The sequence below is a fragment of the Lingula anatina genome, chromosome 1 (assembly GCF_051362555.1).
Source record: "Lingula anatina isolate TDL-2025a chromosome 1, LinAna3.0, whole genome shotgun sequence".
NCBI classification, from domain to species: domain Eukaryota; kingdom Metazoa; phylum Brachiopoda; class Lingulata; order Lingulida; family Lingulidae; genus Lingula; species Lingula anatina.
Window position 1 is genome coordinate 55,805,035 of NC_141767.1, and position 15,593 is coordinate 55,820,627.

At 36.1% G+C, this 15,593-nt stretch overlaps 1 protein-coding gene and 2 long non-coding RNA genes across 7 annotated transcripts; 1 reads left to right on the forward strand and 2 right to left on the reverse strand.

The window, feature by feature from the left end:
- Positions 1-5,188: 5,188 nt before the first annotated feature.
- LOC106158208 (uncharacterized) lies at positions 5,189-8,211 on the reverse strand. Its single transcript, XR_001237882.2, has 3 exons — positions 7,310-8,211; positions 6,720-6,893; positions 5,189-6,620 (listed from the first exon to the last, which is right to left on the reverse strand). It is a non-coding gene; the product is annotated as an uncharacterized LOC106158208 (long non-coding RNA).
- A 134-nt stretch (positions 8,212-8,345) lies between these two features.
- On the forward strand, positions 8,346-12,335 carry LOC147764804 (uncharacterized). Of its 5 annotated transcripts, none has more exons than XM_086999655.1 (2): positions 8,346-8,506; positions 11,193-12,335. In XM_086999655.1, exon 2 carries the CDS (start codon positions 11,327-11,329, stop codon positions 11,519-11,521), a length of 195 nt encoding a protein of 64 aa, XP_086855781.1. In that variant the 5' UTR covers positions 8,346-8,506; positions 11,193-11,326; the 3' UTR covers positions 11,522-12,335. The 5 variants fall into 5 exon arrangements, with proteins under 5 accessions (XP_086855781.1, XP_086855783.1, XP_086855782.1 ...); XM_086999657.1 differs by having other exon boundaries at positions 8,354-8,413; XM_086999656.1 differs by having other exon boundaries at positions 8,382-8,584.
- Positions 12,336-12,690: 355 nt separating this feature from the next.
- LOC147764805 (uncharacterized) lies at positions 12,691-15,578 on the reverse strand. Its single transcript, XR_015331770.1, has 3 exons — positions 15,327-15,578; positions 13,820-13,912; positions 12,691-13,415 (listed from the first exon to the last, which is right to left on the reverse strand). It is a non-coding gene; the product is annotated as an uncharacterized LOC147764805 (long non-coding RNA).
- Positions 15,579-15,593: the final 15 nt, after the last annotated feature.

Below are 15,593 nucleotides of genomic sequence, written 5' to 3' on the forward strand. Positions count from 1 at the left end.
GATAAATAGTTACAAGTTGCTGACACCTTATGTTCCACCCACAGTATTGTAACGATTTTTCATAGCCTTAAAATTCATGGTAAAATTGCTGCAGTAAGCTGTAGCCTTTTGTTTACATTCTTGTGTGTGTTGAACTTTGAACCTTAAGTTGGAATGGCTTGTAAGTGGTATCAGTTTACTAAAGAGGTGATTGTGGTGTCCAGTATAGGGGTTGGCGGTCAACCATTCAAGGCCGTCCACTTTTCCTCTGCCTGCCAGTCAAAGTAGCAGTGAACCATTCAAGGCCGTCCACTTTTGAAACGTATAAATACAGCTGCTCTACGCAGTGTTGGTCAGTTAGAGTTCAGTTAGAGTTACTGTAGAGTATAGTGGCAGTACTCAGTGAGAGTATAGTGTCAGACTTAGTTTCACAACTTAGTTTGAATCAGTTTCGCAATATAGTTCCAGTTAGTTTATTGTAGCTGAGTTGCAGTTGTTTAAATTAGAAGTACAGCAGTACAGCAAGAATAGAGACAGTGTTTAGTAAAAGATACAGAAACATGTACATTTGTGTTGAAAGTTATTCGTAGAAATAAAGTTTACAAAACAGAGACCTTGTTTTGTTGGTGGCAGCGAAGTAAGAGAACCGTACACTGGTGGCAGAAAAAGAAGACCTCTACAGTATGTCATGGTCTGAGGGGATCCGAAAACTCCTTTTCGCATTTGGCCTTCACCACAATTTTCAAACAAAGACAAACTGACCACTTTACCCAAATATGCAATAGCAAACTTCAAGCCAACAGTAAACTGTCTCTCTTCCGTATACTTAACCAAAAGTGTGAAAGGGCAACTTATGTTGATAAAATAACAAATTACGACACTTTGTCAACCCTTGCTAAACTACATCTTAGTGACCATAAACTCCACATCGAAACTGGGCGGCACACCAGGCCAAAAACTGTCGCCTGTGCACCCAAGGGGTAATTGAAGATGAATACCATTTTATATTCCAATGCCCAATGTACAAAGCAGACCGAGTCACCTTTTTTAGTAAAAACCTCAATCCTAAAAGCTGATACAAGGTCACCAGACAGTCAATTATGCCATGTATTTAACAGTGCCAACAAAGATATTTTAGTATCCCTCTCCAACTTTTTAATAAAATCATCCAAGAAAAGAAATGAAGTGGTTGCTCTGCTTGGTAACTCTTAGCATATCCCTTAAAATGTCAGTGTATGGTTCCACTGTTGTGAGAAGAGACTCAGCAGTGGGACTGAACATGGCACAATATTTATATCTGTGTAACTTATTTAGCTATCTATGTCTTATGTAATTGTCATAAACTGTAATTATCTATGTCATCAAACTGGCTTTAAACAGCCATGTAAACAACTATATAACTGTAGTTCTCCCTTCCTTTAAAGGTACATACGAACCGAGCATCGTTGGAGCGTGGATTCCCAGTAACACATGTAAACCACTTCTACTAGTTTCTTATACGACTCAAATAAATTCGACATGCCAAGGGATAAACTGAATAGATCACTCGATCAGCCATAAAAGAGTTTTAGACTGCTCCTTTCTTTAAATTTTTGGTCGGAAATTTAACTTACTTTCGTGACCTACTTTTCTGTCCCATTGACATACAGCATAGAATGTTAGCAGAAAAATCTGTTCAAACATAATTTTCGGGTAAAATTAAACAATGCCTTTTGGTAATTCTCTTAGTTATACTACTTGAAACTATATGCTGGCATTTGGTCGGTTTTTGTGACAAAAAATTGACTTTGTATGCATCTTTAAGTTTGAACATATCCTTTCCCTGTTTGTGTAACATATGCTTGTTCCCATATGTTTATAGTATGTTTATGGTAAATTTATAATCAGACCAAGGTTTATTTCACTGCTTAGATAGAATATTTTATGGGTAAATTTACTAGTACATATATAAAGATTATTTTTTCATTCACATAATTACCAATTAGAGAAATGGTAATGCACCAATTGTATTGTATCTTCATTAATATATCATATATTGTACAAGGTCATGACAATCTATGTACCAGTACAGAAATAAATTGAAAATTGAAATTGAATTGATATTCTTGCTGCTGTATAAAATATGTCCCTTGAAATTTTACAAACTTGAGACCGCATGTTGTGTTTCCTTTTACTTTTGACTAGACGTATACCGGGAACTACACATATGCTAAACAATTGCATCCCAATTAGAGATTTTATACTACAGTAAAAAGTTTACATCTATAGAATCATACTCATTAGGTGGATTTATTTGAATTGCAATCTGGCGTCACCACTGCCATCGCACTTAAGGCTTCACATCTGTAGAATCACAATTTGGCCCAAATCGTGATTCAAAGTGCTTTTTGTGAACATGGTTATTGATTCATGTCATGTATCTGTTAGAAAAATGAATAAAAAATTATTTATTCTAAGTATTCTTAATGGACAATATTTAACTCTTAAACTTAAAATTGTATATTATTAAAGGGGTAACAACTGTTCATTTTGGCCAAAAAATGAATTTCCGTGGGGTAAACAGCAATTTCCCCATACAGTGATACTTATCAATGGTTAATGAATCCATTTCTACATTCAAAGTTAATCCCTGGTTTTTTTCCTAAAAAGTTTTTTTTTTTTTTTTTTGTAATAATCTCTTAAGACCTTCACAATAGCAGATTAACTAGTGGACAAAAATGGACACCACCTTCAGTGTTGCGCTTGACATGTCCTATAAAATCTATTTGAAATCTCCACATGACTTTCGGTCAGCCATCTGTAGAAATTTTTCCCATAATTCCTTTAGTTTGGGAAATATTTAGCATTTAATTTTGCAAATTTTGGACAAGGGTGCATTTTGCGATGAGCACCACACCTAGAGCCCAGCACCAACAAAGCCCAAAATTTACGTGGATCGAGTTGAGATTATATGTGACCTAAATCTAAGAGATGGGTACACAGGATCTTGTAGTCTAGGAGGAGAAGCGGTAACGGTGACTTGGCAACAGAGCCGGCGGAACATGCAGGTTATGTACCACCAGCACCTACACTGGTGGTACAATAACATTTTAAGAGACCAGTCATCCTATATGTCTCCTAATGCATACCAACAAGCAACAATAAAAGACCAAGACAAGTTTGATCTTTAAAACATGGGTGCTGATGGCCAATTTTATTTACAAGTCTCTTTATTAGAACGACTGATGCAATTTAGTAGGTAACCTTGAATAATATTGAAAAAGTATAAATAAAGCTTCTGTTTTCCCTTTATTTTACTCTACAGTAATGATAATATGAATATGAACAATACAAGTAAAATGAAAGTCCTACAACACAAGCATGTCTTGCTGAACCCCTAAATGGTGGTGCACACATAAATCAGACCTTGATGAGAAGCGGTAATTAAAACTACTGTACAAAAACCAACCCTGGGCCCACACTTGCTAGATCCTAGAAGTTGACAAAGTGCACATTATTTGTTAAATATAATGCCAGGCACCAAATTGGATAGGACAGAACACAACATAATTATTTTATCAGCACTTGATATAGCTGCTTCCTCACTCTCATCTTTTATCGGCCATTCCACGAAAAGGGGTACAATTCCAAAACAAGAAATGCAGTGATATGAACTTTGCAAAACTGGAAAACTTTTTATATTATTTTGATGAAGAGGTATTCAGAGAGTAGTAGAAGAATTTTAACCCACACCATTACTGTATTTAAAGAAATATGCACGTGTAAACATGGTACAGTATTTTTTCGTTACGGAGGTTAGGTAACATCTAAATTAGCTTATATTTCAATCATGCCAAAGGTCACAGGCTCCATATTTGATTCAATTATTAAGATTTTGTATGTATTCAAAATATTATTGCCCATTTAAGATTTCTCTTCAATTATAGAAAATGCGGTGCAAACACATTGATAATAAGTGGCTCGTTTTCTATAAATACAAAGCCTGAGATATTCCAATTTAAATATTTTATTAATCATTGGGGACAGACTTTCTTTTTTATCATTCTATTTGTTTATGAACAAAGTGCAATCAATCTATTATGATATGAGCATTGATCAATGAGCACACACATATCCAATGTTCAAATGAAAAATGAGTAATTTCGTAACGGAGGTTAGGTCATTAATAGCCATCATATTTGTTTTGATATTTCTTAGCTTAAAGTAGACTTTAAGAGGCTGAATTCGGAATTTGTAGTATTACAGATACGACAAACGTTACATAATAACAAAACATTAAACCTACGTGTACATGATCGCAGCTATAGGCAGTAAAAAACAACACAATACCCGAGAAAGTTGATGTATACAATCAAGTAGGCCGACAATAGACACGTGTTTGCGGATAATTGTCCATTTAAAGTTATTGGAAGCATCTAGAAGATGTTAAAAACTATTATGTGCTACTGAAACAGTAAAATAGGGCCTAATAACCCCGCAGTTCTACCTGATAAATACAAGCGTTGCTTCAATGCTTAATATATTTCGCCATATGTCTCCCGCGAAAATAATGTCTGCTACATGTACGCTAGTACTGATGTCAGCTAGTACCATTTTTATTGCTAAGACAGTCCTGAAAACTCCTCATTTCGCTTAAAATCAGAATGATAAGTTCAAACAGGCATCGTCAAGTGACAAATGGAAATCAATTTGAAAAAACAAATCACGATTTACCCCCGATTTTATAGCAAACTCGAGTAAAAACTTAAATGGTTAGCTTACCTAGATAGAATTATCAGCTATATATGTATATTTTATATCTATATTAATACGGGGTAATGTCTTTAACAGCAAGCCGTATGAATGCATACTACATCAGAACATAGAAGTAGAACTACTTCTATGATCAGAACTAACTCACAAAACCACAGAAATAACGTATTGAAGTATTAACAGTCATTTTTATAACAATTAACTTATTTCCGTAATGGAGGTTAGCATAACGGATGCAAGGTGACACGCACTCTTTTTCAATTTTTATCCTCGGGATAACTTTGCATAACTATTGAATGAATTTTTTAGGAAGAAGTTGGTCCTTGCTTAACAAAAATGTTGTTTTTAACTTTCTAAAACAACATTTTCTTCAAATTTGGTCCGTTACTGAGGTTAGGCTCTTAAATGCGACACCCCGACTTTTGTGAGTTAACATTCTCTATGATGGAACGCAACATTCAAAATTAACAAATAGCACTGTTTTATTAAACTTCATGTATTAAGAGTTTGAAAAATGCACAGGAAGGCCATTTAAGAGCATTTTCTTTTATTCTTACACTGAGTTAAAAAAGCGTTACGGAGGTTAGGGGTTACTGAGCGACATTGATTAAACTATCACAGTGACGTAACTAACCAACAAATTCGACAGAGAACACCATGTATGATAAAAAGAAACATGAATTCAAATTAGTTGAGCACTAAAAACACTAAAATACGGGAAAATATAAACTTTTTCTTGTGGCAAATCAGCTATAATACCGAAGCGACACGTCGAAATCGTGCTTTTTGCGGCATATAGACCCCCGGGATTCCCGTCAAAGCAAGTGGTACTATATCAATTGTTGTTTTTTAAGTAGAACACATCGGGTCCTGCTAAAAAAGGCTAAAAAAAGCTAAATTGCAGATGCTTTTACTACTGAAAATAAGCTGCGACAGGTATTATTCAGAATTGTACCCTTTTTCGTGGAATGGCTGTTATGCTCTGTACACACTGAAGCAGTACTGTGACCTTTAACATAGTAAACCTAATTTTTAACAAACCAATCACTCTTTCTACACGCATCCTAACTGAGGAAACACTTCTTGGCTTTTCCACTTCTCTAGCACATAATTGCTTTTTCTCTTTAGTAAATGCTTGCGTTTCAAGGTGAGAACTACACTTTGATGCAAAGTCATCTTGTAACAGATGATATTTGCTGCTAAATTCTGAATTGCGTACAATTTTAACTTTGGAAGCTCTGTCGGCCCAAGCTTTGGAAATAAAGTTAACAGAACCACATAGATTGCAAGAAATAAAAAATCCCATTGCAGTGTGTTTTTTGTCATTGCTATAAACCTGGGCACGAGCTAGGAGGTTTTTGGGGGATTCAATCAAGACTTCAAAACAGTCTATAAGTGTGGGAATTTCCTTTTGAACACTGAAAATTCTATCCCTATCACTTCATTTTATCATGAAACCTAGCTTATTATACATAAAATCCATCCACCTCCAGAAAATGTCAATGACTTTTGATTGTGGTATACCCTTCACATGTGCCAGAAACCCTAAGGTTTAATTATGACGCAACTTGAACTTCAAAAGTGTCAAAAACAGCTGTTCTTTTAAGGGTAGACTTGAACCTATCAATCCTGGCTGTAAAAACACACTAATTAAAGTCAAAATCTGCATGAACATTGTCCATGAAAGTCCAGTCATCAACTGGCAAGCACTGTCATTACCTTTGACAGAGGATGTGGTAAATGAAGTAAGTGTCAGTAATTTGTCCATACTCTGAATCCTTGCATGTGGATCATATCTCTCTCTTCTAAGATTTTCAATTTCTATGTATAGTTCTGCTCTTTCCACAGTGGCTTATCCATGGGCTTGGCCTCATCCTGGACAGGTATTCCTGAAGAAACAGTAGTATTGGTGAGAATAATTGGATTTAAAAAAATTCACACTGTAGAAAAATACAACAACTTAACTCAAACCATATATATATACTTACTCTAAGCTTCATGACATCTGGGCAATGGTGTCGTTCACATACATGTACCTTCTTCACCTTCTTCAGAAGTGGACGTACTGGTTGTGGGGACAGAAGAGGTATCATCTTCATCTAGAGGCTGTGAGCATTCTGTCTGATCTTGTTTACAGCTCTTCCTTAGCCTTGTCTCAATAACTGAAAGAAAACATCACAAGTCAGAAGGGAGTATGGGGTATATTTGATATTAAAATTAAAAATAGCCTTATGTATTTCACAGTAATAATATGATTAATAGATATAGATCTTTGTAACAACACAACAGAAATGCAGGTATAATTCAAATATAACAGTCATAATGGATAAATACTAGAACAGGAATACATTTGCATAAGTAGAAATCCAAAACCACTGATAATACACCTAAGAGGGAGTCTTACTCATATGCTGGACAATACAAGTAGACCAAACAGAATTGCCTTGATTTTCAATTTGAATAGATATATGTTAACCTATGAAATATTGCATATATACCTAGTGTATTTGAACCTTATTTTTATTTCCAAGAATAAATTTATCTTAAAAAAGCCCACGTGTTGTTATAACCTGCTTACATTTGTAGCACGTGCATAACGCCCCAAGATAACAGCAGATTTGTCTTCAGTCTTTTCTTTGTGGGGGAATATTGAACAGATGTAATCTGGGTGGCTGGCATCTCAGGCTTTCACTCCTGTGCAGAAAAAAAACTGTGACATATGCATGACCTATTGCTCGCAACCATTTTTCCTTTCTTTCTTCATCTTTGGGAATAGCACAAATTTTCCTTTATGGATTTTTAGCACTGTTGGCAGTACAATCTGGTACACAGCAAAATTTCACCTTCATTGGTGTATGAGTGAGTCAAAGATAAACTAGTATAAACCCTTTTATACTAGTATCCCAGCCCAAAACTTGCCTGTCACATTTGCCAGCAGTGGAATGTCAACTGAAATTAGTACAATTGGCACCTTCCTTGATAAAATCAATTGCTTCCTGAGAGTGTTCTACTTGAGGGGTGAATATAAGGCTCATCCAGGTAGGCATAGTGGCTTTGTAATTTACTGCGGTAAGATTCCCGATCACAGATAATGATCAGCAGTTAAGGCTGTCTTTCTCTTAATCATGTGCGCAGCAGCCATAATTACAAAGGCCTTGAAAGGAAATAAACCAGGCATATAGCTCAACCTCACTGACACAAGTGGTCAAGCACTGTGAAATATGATGTCATCAGACAAGGTCTGACGACATTTACATACTAGTCAATGCAATCTGCCATGTTTTCCTATCTTCGGCGTTGTGGTCGGGCCGGTCTATGAGAATTTTTTACTTCTAGGTAAGATAAAGATTCATAGTGGATGTGCAAACTGGTCTTCATTTTACATGACCACAACGCCGAACCAACTTCAAAACTTTCTTCTCGGTATGCTTTCTTGCCTCTGGAGAAGGAAGAGTTTCATAAAGAACCGTAATTGGTTTGATAGACTGGAGAATACCATGGCTTTAAAATTTATTTCCCTGACATATTAAAGACGATCTGAGGACGGAATAAATAATTATCAAAAACTTCCGAGGATATGGCCCCTGGTGTCTTTTGGCATGTCTTGGTAAAGCACGCCGCCTATGACATAGCTGTATATTGATTGCAAGATTCGGTGCAATCATAAAATTGTGCTATAAAGGTAGATGCCTTTGGAATTTCCCAGCCGTTTTGCAACCTCAATTTCTCATGGAAAAAATTATAAAAACTAAGTTCTAAGTGGAAAGACAACTTGGTAGGTTTAAAAGTGTACTACTGGTGCTATTTTGACGGTGTTTGATACTTACGTTAGTACTACAATCTACATGTACAGGTACGTGTATGGGTATGACAGCAGTGTAACATTAATTTTAGGTGCTAACCAATCCTATCTTTTACTTTTTGGTCTGCTCGGTTAGCCAGTTTTCACTAGCCGTGTGTGCGTGTCTTTTTCCAGTGATATGTGCATGCTTGGTGCTTTACCCTGGGGTCCTTTCTGCATCCTGTTTCTTTACAAGTAGTCGACATACATGTACTGTATCTACAGAGGCAAGGCACCTACTAGTACACAGCACCCTGGTGCTACCATAAAAAGGCTTGCACACATGACCAGCAGAAATGGGTTAACCATGCATGCACAGCATTATCTGTGGAAAAGTGAACGACTCCTAGAGCATTGTGACATTTGTACAGTTGCAGATTTTATTAATAGCATGCACTGCATTTATGGTGAGTTGCTGTGCAAGGGAGATATGTAATACTTATATTAGTTTTATTACTCTTCCCAAACTTGTCACACAATTTCTTATCTTGAAAATATTTTCATTCCCACAAATAACAACTAAACAAAAAAAAAACTTTTCGATTTCTTTTATAGCATTAAGCTGCCTGTCTTGTAGTGTTAGTCAGGGGCAGATCCAGAGGTATTTTTTTGACAGTCTTCCAAATTATCTTTGTTGATCCATTCTCCAATTTTTGACCATCTTCCGACAGAAAAAATAGATACCTGTCAGTAAAAATATGAATATTTGACCGTCCTCCTGAAGACCCAGAAGACAGCCCCTGTTAGTGGTGTCCAGTGACTGGGCTTTTTGCACCTTCATAACCATGAGACATTTTATTAAAAAAAGATGCTGCAGATCAACTTTGTGCCTTCCAATTTTATACCATTAGATAGTGATGTATATTAAACATGTAAAATTATACCAAGGGTAATGGTAAGAGTTTCTATGATAGCTTATTATAATTTGACAAGTTTGGTCATATGCAACAACATGGGGCTTGTGAGATAGCTATACATTATATACTAGGCCAAAAAAAGAAACAAGTTTTGTTATATCTATGGGTGTATTCCCAGAGATTTAGATCAATCCAGGGATTTAGATTTAGATCGACCTAACTCCCTGGGGGTTCACGCTAAATTGCAGTCAGCCGAGCGCGCACCATAGTTAATTACCCCCCTACAGCTTTCAGTAGGCGGGACAGACGCTTAAGCCGGCTAAGCTGACAGTAATCTAGTGAGACTCCCCACAGGGATAGATCGGTCTAAAATTTATGGAAATGGGATCTATGGTTTAAATATATTTTTTCATGCAATAATGTAGCCTAAAGGGTAGTATATTGCTCCGTAATGTGTATGCCCTCCTCTGACTGCAATGCAGGCAAGTGCCCTCCCCCTCATAGACTTTACGATACCTCGAGTGCAGACCTAAGTTGTCCTTCTCCATTCTTTTACCAGTACAGCTCTTAACTCTATAGCTGGTGGTTTTGGTCTACCCAAGTCAATGGTCTACCCAGTTCACCCCAGGGATGCTCAATAGGACACATGTCTGGTCTAAAGTAGAAGAGTCTGGATATGCCCCTGCTGCAGGTATGCTTGTACTATCCTGCTGGCGGTACAGGGGCAGATTGAGGCCGTCTTCTGGGTCTTCCAGAAGACGGTCAGATTTTCAAGTTTACATTGACGGGTATCTATTTTTTTCTGTCAGAAGACAGTCAAAAATTGAGGATGGATTAACAAAGATAATTTGGAAGACTGTCAGAAAATATCTCTGGATCCGCCCCTGCGGTATGGGGATGGGTGTTGCGTTGCGTTGCTGGAGCAAGCGAAGGGTAAGGTGTTGATCCATGAATGGCACAACAGCTGTCCTTAGGACTTAATCTATGTAACGCTGGCCAGTCAGACTTCCAGCAATAACCAAGAGTTCTGTCTGGAAGTTGCCACTTATGTCGACCCAAAACATAACACTATGCCAATGGCCAATGGCACTATCCCTGTCCAGAGCAGAGAGCCTTTGTATGATGTCAGCATCGAATTCAATCTCCTAAACTTGGTTTAGGATTCCACTGTCCACTAGCATTGATTGTGGACAACTGAACTACGCAAGACTTTTGTCCCAATTTGTGTTATGAGATATCTGAAAATCTAAAGTCAGCCATGGTCTGGAATTACCGATGTTTATCAGTACTCTACTGTAGAGCTGAGTTAGTGGTCTGTCACTGCATACAGTGACCAGACTAAGACTGGCTTCCCATACTCTATCCAACTGACAGGATCAATCCATCTGGGCAGGGTTTCTTGCTAAATTGCTTTTGTCTTAAGCGGCTTAGATGTCTGGCACACCTACTGAAGCTACTAAACAATAATTGATTACCCCCTAGCAGCTTCAGTAGGCGTGACAGACATCTAAACCGTTTAAGTAGATTGCAATTTAGTGAGAATCCCCTGAAGCGCTGTGGTCAAAACTAAAACTTACCTTTTATTTATTTATTTATTTTATTTATTTTTTTTTTGGGGGGGGGGGGGCTAGTATACTCGCAACTTCTCCATACTTTTGTAAGCTTTATTTATTTGTTTGTTTGTTTGTTTTTTTGTTTGTTTGTTTGTTTTTAATGCACATTAACAATAGTCACAATTTCACACTTTTATCTTCTTATTTCAGAATGCCATTTTGTGTTTGAAAATCATCCTGGACACCCTGTTAACATCGAGCCTGATAGATATCACAGGAATTATTGAAACAGTATAAAGTTACAACAACAAGACATACAAAACGAACTTTCTGATTCTGCAATCATGAAGAATTTGAAAAAACCCAATGTAGCACGAGAACTTACAAAGCGCTTCTTTTCAGTTGTGCCATCATTTACAGACATCTTTGATGAAGAAACCTTTTACATTGTGGCTATCCTAGTAGTCATATTGTCCATTGTGCTAGTAATTATACTGTCTCGAAAAGTGACCATTAAGGATGCTGGTCACCTAGATTAATGTATTAGATGTATTTTCAAGACCATTTTATCTATTAATTGTATTTAATGATATTCATGTACTAGTAGTTATGTTTAGTTGATGTCATATTGCATGCTGGAATGTTTTTGTTTGATTTAAGGTGTAGTTTTTGTAACAATAATCTTGTCATTCTTTATTTTTTGCCACATGTTCATACAGAATTTACTGTAAATCCAGTGTTTATTTGACCAAGGAGTTATAACAGAAGGAGATTACACGCAAGCCTTTCTATTGTCCGATGTCTGTTACGGTGGGCGGAGCTAGCAACGGGGGGCCTCCGGTCTCAAGGTTTCGTCTGCGTCGCTCTCCTCAGCTTGGAGATAAATTTCATATGCGTTATTTCGCGTTAGAATTCGAGATCAGTAATGTCAAAGCGCCGCTGTATGCTGACGATTTTTTTTCACAGGTAATTATTTGGACGATGTGCTGGAAGGGAACGATATCATAGAAAGCGATTATAAGGTGGTGACTGAGGATGGTCGCCATGAGCTTTTTTTAGTCGGTGATAGATGGCTTTTTTATGGCACAACCCGGTGAAAAATCACCAAGGAGAAGTCAAAAGAAAACGTCCCAACTGTGGTTTGTGAAAATGACATTCAAGTGAACGTCTGTCCTCACTGCCAAAGGACATAATATTAATACATTAACGTTTGGAACCTCCTGCCCTTGGGTCCCATAAACATATACATTGTGACAGTGCCTACGCTTTGTGTCTGGTTTTAAATTTCTTAAAGTATTTTTTCTCTCACTCGGTATAATTCTAATATTATAATGCATTTAATTAAAATTTTAATCCAAGGTTGAGGCAATGCCACGACACGTCAGTTTACTGAATACTCGTTATAAATTTCTTTATCTTGGAAATTTCCCTTTTTTTCAGGATTATTTGACACGTACAAAATCTGTTCATATTTGTCGGTAAACAAGTGCACAGTGCTATACATAAAGAATAATTTTTATTCATTCATAAATATATTTATGTACAAAATATATCAGAAATTTTAGTATTCACTGAGCTCTTTAAAGTGAAACAAATAAAGATGAGAATATTGAATTTCAAACTATTATTTACTATATTAACTTAAAATATCTTTTAAGTCAACTCTATACTCAAGCACTCTATACTCTATACTCATGAAAGTAGCATCTGTGAGTAAAACCATTTTATTATATCAATAGAAGAACAAAAACAAAAATTTTACACATAAGCAGTAATAAATGAAGTCATAAGAATGATTAAGTTGCTACAGTTTTCCAGTTTTATGCAGTCTATGATGGCATTTTTTTCAACCGTGCAAGTAGAAATAATTATATTCTTTTTTATCTGACTTGCTGATACCAGTCTGTGCCAGATGCTATTCCACTTACAGGCCAGCAAGGTCTGAGAATCTAATGGGCCGAATGAAAAAAAAAATCCAAGAAGATAAAGTGGTTAATTCTTACAAATAGGATAAAAAACATGGGATTTTCAAAAGGTTATTATAGATCAAGACAACACTTAGTAAGAACATTTATAAAATGTAACAGCTGAAAAAATTAACTGGTAAGTAAGCAGTAAGTGACTGCTTTAAAGAAATTTCACTGAAACAGAAATTTCACTGGCAATCAGGTAGACTGTTATACCATGGCACTCAACAATTTATATATAGGTTTTGAATTTTTTTCCACGTAACAGTAACATAAAATTTATGTCCACTTTTGCAATGTATAGAGTCAGTTAGGTGACTGAAAATATTTTAAAATGTCATAAAGGAGCACTCTGTTGGCCAGTCTTATCCAGTTTCTTCTCCAAAAAGGACAACTCAAGTGAGAATTTCTTCAGGGCCTTTTCTTCTGCCTTGCTAATGCCATGCCACTCAGAAAAGAGAGAAACCTGTAGGTTAGAAAAAAAACATAATAATAGCATTATGAACTACTAGTAGCCATGTAGACATTATGGAATTACGCAGTGAAGTTTAATATGTCTTGTTATGACTTGACTGAAATAATGTTCACCACATAAAAGATATTTTACAACTAAATTTATATAGAACATCAAGATTCATGATCACAAGCTAATAACCCCAAGAAATTGAAAGAAATTGTACTTATTACAAGAAATTATTTAAATCCGCCCTGGTTCCTACTCTTCTGACAGGACAAAAAGGGGATTTCAGAGAGGCTGGTTGCTAAAAGGAAAATGCCCAAGGTTGTTGTATTTTGAAAAAAAAATTAAAAAGGGTACTGTTGTTAGTGAATGTTTAATGCATCTTAGGCATTATGACAAAAGTAACTTACCCCAGACACACTGACCTCCTTTTTTCATTGACATATTTTAATTTTTTCCAGCCTGACCATAATTCATATATTCAATGCAGCCTTCTCCCATATCTATAATAGAAAAAAAAACTTGAGTAGTGTTAAGATATGCATGTCAAATTCATTATCAATTTTGAGAGAATTTCTGTTTCAACACTACAAGATGAAATATTTAATTTCAAGTAATGAATAAACCTTAATAGAGTTCTATTCTATTGTAACCACCAAGGCAAAGCTTCTTTCTTAAAATGAACTGAAACATCCAAGCTTGCCACCTAACATGCCAAAGTAGTGAAGTATAATATAAGTAGAGAAGCAAGTACCCCTTAATTATAGAGGTGTCTTACACAATAAGGTGTGTCTTACACACCTTGACTCAAAGAGAGATGTGTAGTGAGATAACAGGTAAAGTAATTGGTGGAGCCTAGGTGAACTTAAAACCTTAAGACTTTAAATTAAGAAGCACCAGTATTCATGTGTGTTCTTTTTTCAAAGGTTTAATATGAATTAAAACATATATATGTAAAAAGAAGACTAAATAAGTTAAAAATAACTATACCAAAGACACTGTGAAGTCAAACTTCCTGTTAGACCGCCATGATGGAAAATGCTGGGTGGAGGCAAAATTTTCCAGTCAAAAAAACTGAGCACTTTACTTTAACAACAAAGTTACCACTCCAAAGCCACCCACCATGGTGAGAAGAAAAATGATGACCAACTGTCATGATAAGTCTTTTTAGATTTAAACATGAAAAAGGTAAAGGCCAAAATGGTACATTTACCCATAACACTAGAGTAAAAAATTGGTATTCTGAACAAATCAGGTTATTTTTTTTCAAGAAATATTGGAGCAGTATCCATGCAATATATACCACGCCACGACCAAGATGTTCAAGAATCTAAACACACCAAATTTTTTTATAATCTTGCATTTGAAAAGTACAAAAAGCGGTAAGGCTTTTGGCCGTAACAAGCGCAACACTTTTTGATCGGAACTCATGAAAATTGTCAATTGTCGTATCCAAGCTAGACCACATGTAAAATCGCAAAAATAAACAATACTGCTCAAGCAAGTGTGTTGCACACATAATAATTAGTTAAATTTTATGACTGTCATGTGACACAAGTTTCAAAAAGTAGGAGGAAAATGTCTTTTGGAGTAATTTTTTTTCGAAATATTAACAAGATGGCGACTTAAGCATCTGCTTGTTATTCGGCTACTGAAAGTGCACCTAAGTTTTATTCTTTGCTATTGCCACAAATTACTTAACAATTGTAACTGTATAAAGACCAAACTTTCTTCATCTGATACTATAATTATAGGCACTTGTTATGAGTGGGAAATATTTTTCGTGCAATATTTATTCTCCACACACCACCTCGCGAGATCAACGTGTAGCTGGACACTTACACAGTGAGACCCTACGACATAAAAGTTGCAATTTATCTTCATATTTCGTGTAGTTATGCATTTAAAAGCACTTACCTGTTTTTTGAAAACCTTGTCCAACGTACTATCATATAAATTCTGTATTTCTCTCATTTTTTAGAAACTTGGGACTCCGTTTCTGTTTCTGTCCTCAAAAATCAACAGACGAAGGCACAGATACTAACAAACGAGATTTAAACGAGAGTAATTAAGCGTAACAGAGATAGACATCCATTGTTCTCTGGGTTCTATTCATTCCGACCAATGAGAGACCGTAATACGGGCTCCGCCCCCACGCGTGTAATCTCCTTCTGTTATAACTCC

Excerpts from the sequence above, each read along its gene's own strand:
- LOC147764804 (XM_086999655.1), top strand. The coding sequence starts at position 11,327 with ATGAAGAATTTGAAAAAACCCAATGTAGCACGAGAACTTACAAAGCGC.